The sequence below is a fragment of the Contarinia nasturtii genome, unplaced genomic scaffold (assembly GCF_009176525.2).
Source record: "Contarinia nasturtii isolate CC-2019 unplaced genomic scaffold, AAFC_CNas_1.1 Cnas_scaffold_695, whole genome shotgun sequence".
In the NCBI taxonomy this organism is placed as follows: domain Eukaryota; kingdom Metazoa; phylum Arthropoda; class Insecta; order Diptera; family Cecidomyiidae; genus Contarinia; species Contarinia nasturtii.
Window position 1 is genome coordinate 8,685,073 of NW_022198046.1, and position 6,726 is coordinate 8,691,798.

General features: G+C 34.3%; 1 protein-coding gene across 1 annotated transcript; it reads left to right on the forward strand.

Annotated features, from left to right (window-relative positions):
- The first annotated feature begins 502 nt into the window (after window positions 1-502).
- LOC116341210 (protein yellow) lies at window positions 503-5,322 on the forward strand. The gene is made up of 4 exons (XM_031768138.1): window positions 503-974; window positions 3,503-3,798; window positions 3,860-3,951; window positions 4,024-5,322. The coding sequence occupies exons 1-4, from the start codon at window positions 746-748 to the stop codon at window positions 5,093-5,095; spliced, it is 1,689 nt and encodes a 562-aa protein (XP_031623998.1). The 5' UTR covers window positions 503-745; the 3' UTR covers window positions 5,096-5,322.
- Window positions 5,323-6,726: the final 1,404 nt, after the last annotated feature.

The following is a 6,726-nucleotide window of genomic DNA, read 5'->3' on the forward strand; positions in this document are numbered from 1 at the left end:
GTTTTATTTTTCTTCTCTTTCAGTTCCACTCGATTGGTTCGTTTACCTCATAGAATAAAATGAAAAAAAAAAAAAGACATAATTGTGTTTTGTTTTACGTCGTGCGTATTCAAGCACGCGACCCGGTTTGTCCACTGCATCGTTAGTGCAAGAGTTTATTTATTAGTCGGTATTCATGTTAATAATAAAACTGCTTGCACAGTAGTTTGCATTACATATTCTTCCTTTATATGGAGCCACGCTGCGATTTCTACACACCATTTGATAACGGCCTTTACAATTGCATTTAGCTGAACATATGGCGGTTTCTCTATATATTGTGCAAACGAACTTGTTTCTATGGCTTCAAAGACGCCAATTCCATTTCTTGTGTGTATTTTTCCTGCCTCTTTCAAATGATTGATTTTGGCGCGCAAATTTGCTGTTGATGTCGGTGGGGGTTCTTGATTCATTAATAAATGAACGCGTCTCACTGTTAACGTAGACAGTCATTTTGCTTAGAACGATTGCGACGGTTTGATTTGATGCTCTATCAGCATTAGATTTGAGTGAAGTGAACACAAAAAAGTTGTGAATATCAAAAAGAATTCGATACCGTTATTTATTAAACGAAAAAGTACTAAGCGTCGAATGAATTATTTGATTCATTATTCTAATTAATTTTAAATTAAATTAATAATTTATAAAAAAAATTGACGTCAAGTTATATAATCGATATTGAGGACCAACTCATTACTCGTTGATCATGAAAAGTGTAATTTTTTGGAGTTTGACAGCATTTTTTGGATTTTCACATGCTGCATTTAAGTTGGAAGAGCGATACAGTTGGAATCAATTGGACTTTGTGTTTCCAACACGAACGCTCAAAGATATTGCAATTGCATCGGGAACATACATTCCACAAAATGCATTACCTGTTGGCATCGAACATTGGGGCAACAAATTATTCGTTACGGTACCACGTTGGCGAGATGGTCAGTATATACAATGGCGCGATGTTAAACATTTACTTAACACCCCAATTATATATTTCGATGAATTCGTTCATCGCATGTACAGTTTAGAAAAATACAACAATTATTGCAAGTGACGTGCGTAAATATAATGCATAATTTCGGTCGAATTATGTCGAACTGATTTCGATTGGCTGAGAAAATGCCGAAAATGGATTTAAAAATAAATTATGATTTTGGTTAATCTCGTAAATTGTTCGAATAATTAAGTTCCTTTTGATAGTGAATTTTATCCCAGAATTTTTCTGTAAGTGGGTTGCATATATTTACTATTGATTTCAGTAAAAGATTCCTTCGGTCTAGTCAGGTCAAGCGAAAAAAAGGGAGTTTTTGTGTGTGAAAATTTCACATCATACATCTTTTTCTGTGAAAGTTAATGTTTACATTGACCACATCAACTGAAGAATGTGTCGAGCATAAAGAGATGATACGGAGAAAAATGCATTTTTACCGTTATGCGTTTGTCACGCTTGGATCGTTTACATTAGATTCGATAATTGTTCACCTGTATAACATATATTTTTTTGCTCCTCGAAGGAGGCAGCAAAACAGAAAGTGATAATTGGCTAAATGCTCTAAATTGAGACGAATATACTTGGTGGTAATACATTCGTTCACACCTTTTAGCATTGCAGTTAAAATCGACACGTTTGCAACCAAAATTACAGCAAATTACAGGTTCGATTGTGTGGCGTTTGGATCATGCAAAGGCCACCTATGGCACTGCTGTTCAAATATCGCTTTAGTTTCGTTCGATTGATTCGACCAGGCTTCGTTCGTGTTCACTGCAAATTACACTTCATTTTTACTTTCATGTGAAATTGATGATAAACCAAAACCGCAAAAAGACACCATTCAATAGAAACCCTCTTTTATCGTCGAGTCTAGCTAAAACACGGATTTGAAATAGGCTTTTATCCACTTTCTTCTGGGTGTCTTGAAGATTTTTTCTAAACGTTTTACGCACGCAACTTATAATTTCATGTGTCAATTAAGAATTGCGTTTAAATTAATATTTTATTAAATGGATGTGGCAAAAACACCAGAGACCAACAAGAAACTATGTTTCTCTGATGGACAAACAACTGCTTTATAATGAGAATAATGACCATAAAACTGTTTTTCCATTTGCATTGCAATCATGTTTTTATTTCATCTATTTAACACTCAACGTGAATGACATTTAAATCAGCATTTCGTAATAAGAATGCTGCATTGGTCTGTAAATGGTGGTCTACTTTTAAATGTTTTTATTGCATTTTTATCGTATTATTTTCACATTTGAATGGTCTTACGATATTACTATATCAATAACAAGAATTTTTCGAGCTCGAAAATATGCATACAAGCACGTGATCTAATTGAGCAAAGTCTGGCAAATCGAATATTTTCATATCAAACACTGAAGTGTGTCAACTATTTTGGCGAGAAAACAGTACTTAAGTTGTCAATTTTGATGTTAATACACATAAATCAACCATGTACCAAGTTCCATTTGTTTGCTCACTTGGTTTGACAGAAAAGTCTTTCAAAATTATGAATGAATTCAATTTTAATTCAATTGCAACATATCAATTCAACACTTTGCTCAGCCGCTGATTAATTAATCATCGTAATGACTTGCATAAATGGTTTAAATGCAGCCCACTTATCAATGAATACCGTTTTTCAACGAAAATGGTATAATGCTATGTAGCGTTCAAGCTCAAGCATCATAAATGGTATAAATAAATTACATTTGCTTATGGATGTGTCCAAATAGCAAAACAAGAAGACATTTCCCATAAAATTAGCTAATTATTGGCTTGTTGTTTGACATTTTAAAACTTTTTTCACGGTTTTTCCTTTTCAATTTTTCTCGTTTACATTAGTAAAAAAGATCTCACACTCTGAACATGAAAATTGGTTTGCTGTTTTTACTGGTAATCACATCAAACGTTGAATCAAGTTTTGCAAGAATTGCTCGTGTTATTTTATTGCCTGGGTGATATAAATTATAAAATAAGTGTTTTTCTTATTCACTATCTTTGGAAAACAACATTCAAACCATTTCAAACATTTTTGTGTATGCATATCTATTTATTTATCAATCAAGCATGGGCCAGGAATTTGTCTGCGATGGAATGGTTAAGGAAAAAAGTCTCAATTAAAAAGACAAAAATATATTGCTTATTTATTGATTTTAACTACAAAACGAGTTTTTCTTCTAAATTGACGCCAAGTTTTACTCTGTCACTTCTCGAAAGTTCGTACAAGATCAGTAATTAAACTCGACATCAACATATTCAGTAATTATTGAAACATCGAGAAAAATGCGTTCACACTTTTTAACATGTATATTGCGACCTTCAGATTATAAAATAATTTTTTGTTAGGAAAAACATCGACACGTATGCGTTAAATATAGAAATCAATGCTTAAAAACGCACTTCTTATTTCCACCAAATGCAATGAAATCGTAATTCGATCTGCTAATTTGATTTTTTTAGGCATTCCTGCAACGTTAACATACATTGATACGGCGCAAACGATTAGCGGATCACCACAGTTGATACCATACCCCGATTGGCGTTCGAATGCGGTTGGAGATTGTGTAAATGGACTGAACACAGTATATCGCATCAAAGCTGACAAATGTGGTCGACTGTGGGTTTTAGATACCGGTACCATTGGCATCGGAAACACAACACAGAATGTTTGTCCGTACAGTGTAAATGTTTTCGATTTGGCAACAAATACACGCATCAGACGCTATGAATTCCGTGCTGAAGACACAAATCCCAATGTAATAAATCTTTATATTCAAGGTTTCTTCCATGTCATAATGTCTTTTTTATGTTTTTTAGACTTTTATAGCTAATACCGTAGTTGACATTGGAAAAAATTGTGAAGACACCTTTGCGTACTTCAGCGATGAGCTTGGCTATGGATTAATTGTGTAAGTGTACACCCTTCAATAAAGAGAGATTATTTATTGTATACAAAATTAAATGGTGTTTATTTAATGCAGGTATTCGTGGGAGAAAGATCGTTCATGGCGTTTTGAGCATAGTTATTTCTACCCAGATCCGTTGCGAGGTGATTTTAACATTGGTGGCTTAAACTTCCAGTGGGGTGAAGAAGGAATTTTCGGAATGACTTTGTCGCCAACACGCTCTGACGGCTATCGTACATTATTTTTCAGTCCATTGGCAAGTCATCGTGAATTTTCCGTATCGACTCGAATTCTCCGTGATGAAAATCGTGTTGATGATAGTTATCATGATTTCTTCTTTTTCCCCACCGAACGTGGAGCAAATTCACACACAACCAGTCGCGTGTGCAGCGAAGATGGCATCATGTTATTCAATTTGATTGATCAAAATGCAATTGGATGTTGGCACACATCAATGCCTTACACGCCACAAAATCATGGAACCGTTGACCGTGATGACGAAGGTCTAATCTTTCCTGCCGATGTGAAAATAGACGAAAATCGAAATGTTTGGGTGATATCCGATCGAATGCCAAATTTCTTAATTTCAACATTAGACTATACCGATACGAATTTCCGGATTTATTCGGCACCATTGCAACGTTTGGTGGCTGGCACTGTGTGCGATATTACCAATCGCATTTCGAGTCGATTTGGTTTGAATTCGATTCTGTCATCGAAACCAAGTGGTTCAAATCTATTTACAAATGCCGTTGGATTAAGTGCATACAAATCACTTAACACAAATCCGTTAGCCTCTCCAAATCAATTGCAAAATTTGCAATCGGTTAATCAGCCATTGAATGCTCAAGCGCTTCAAGTGCCGTTACAACCAATTACACAGATTTCACAAATCACACCAATCGCTCAAATTTCACAAATTCAACCGCTGATATACGATCGACAATACGATGTTCGAGAACCGCTTACACAATCTTTTACCACAAAACCATTGGCGCCTATTTTTGCACCCAAATCCACTCCACAAAGTTATTATAAGAGCCAAATTTTCACTGGTACGTCTCAAAGCCAAACGACGGCCGATTTCGCAACCGCAATTCAAAACCTACCAAAGAGTCCCAGTTGGTGGACAACGCAATTGTGGTAAAATGGTTTGTTCATGTTTCCATCCAACAGTATACACAATAAACAGTTATCGCTTTGACAATGTACACATATATGACGCAGTTACCAATAGTTACCTTAATCATATGTTTTTTTTTTTTTCAATAATTATTTGATAGAGACTTTCCCCATTTTTTTATTAAAGACTCGTCGTTTTGACTTTTATGATGCACAATATGGACGCATTCAGACATTCATATAGGCTCGTTGCTTCCATTTGATAAATTATTTTTTTTTGTAATAAAACTATTTCATAAACTCATGTGTGTTTTGCTGTTTTTGTATAATACACTTTCGACAGAAATTTTTGTTTATTATTACTTCGGCTTCTATTTTTAGGGAATAAATCATATCAGAATTTTAGATCAAGAGACTCTATCTTTGTAGCTGAAAGCGAAAACTTATTGATTTAAATCAAGTATAAAGCGGAGATTTACGCGTTTATTGTATTTTAAAAGACGTGTATTAGTGACCTGTAAGCTGTAAGTATAATATACAAGTGGCAAAGGATTTATTCCATTTTTCTGCTTGTATTTTTGCTTGCCGAAAGCAAATATTTATCCGAACAAGATGTTATAGTATGTGGAATTTGGATTTGCCGAACTTCTACACTTTTTTGCTGCTAATGACCTTTAATCATAGTCCTTTTTTCAGAGCTTGTGTTGCAAAACACCTCGTGCCACAAATAGATTGACGAAAGATGATTTGTGATGTAATTTTTTTTTTTTTGGTGATGGTTTGTGCCAAAAATTGATTGTTATGCCACAAAAGTGATGTTTGTTCCGCGTTAAATATCGATTAGAATGCACCGACCGCCTTGGGCGCTCTTAACACAACAAGCTCTCATGCATAGAAACGAGAGCAAAACATTGTTTTCGTTGTCGTCTTCCATCTATAATTTGTGCTGTGACCGACACATCGCAATAGAAACGGCTGCTAAACGCTGCCAAAAGATGCATAGAAGAAGCAACGATGCCAAAATTATAACGTAATCAACTATAATTAGTGTATGGACAACCACTAATTTTTAAACAATTTAACATGATTTACACTTTCGGCAAACAATAATGTGAAGTGGGCTCATAAGAAATCAATCAGCCGTCGCATTCTTTCTTGCAATCATCAAAGGGATTGATGCCGACACTTTAATATTGATGCAAAGAATGTCCATAGAGCACCTGAAATGATTAAATAACACGAAATTCAAATGAAACCAAATGCCGAATGTTTATTTCTTTCCACAATTTATTTGTAATCATCGATCTGTATTAGAGTTTCTGTTAATGTATGTTGTTAGTTGTTCATAATTGAAAGCATGATTCGTACTGTTTGTTTGAATCATCAAACAGATGTATTTGTTGTTTTTCTTCAGTTAAATTTCTCATTATCGGTTTTTTTTTTATTCGACTTTGAGAATGCTACATTTTTATACTAATAATAATATTTTGTAACTATTTCTTTTTGCTTCATTTTGGCTATTGATTTACAGAATGATTTTTCTTTTTGGTTTTCGTTTCAAAATCAATGCATATTGTGTAATCTAAATGTGTTTTGAAAATAATCTACAAAACAATTTGTGTGTGTAATCCTTTGTTGATGGCAACAAAATTCAAA

Coding starts and splice junctions, on each gene's coding strand:
- LOC116341210 (XM_031768138.1), top strand. CDS start 746: ATGAAAAGTGTAATTTTTTGGAGTTTGACAGCATTTTTTGGATTTTCA. Junction 975..3,502: donor GGTACCACGTTGGCGAGATG/GTCAGTATATAC, acceptor TGATTTTTTTAG/GCATTCCTGCAACGTTAACA. Junction 3,952..4,023: donor CTTGGCTATGGATTAATTGT/GTAAGTGTACAC, acceptor TATTTAATGCAG/GTATTCGTGGGAGAAAGATC.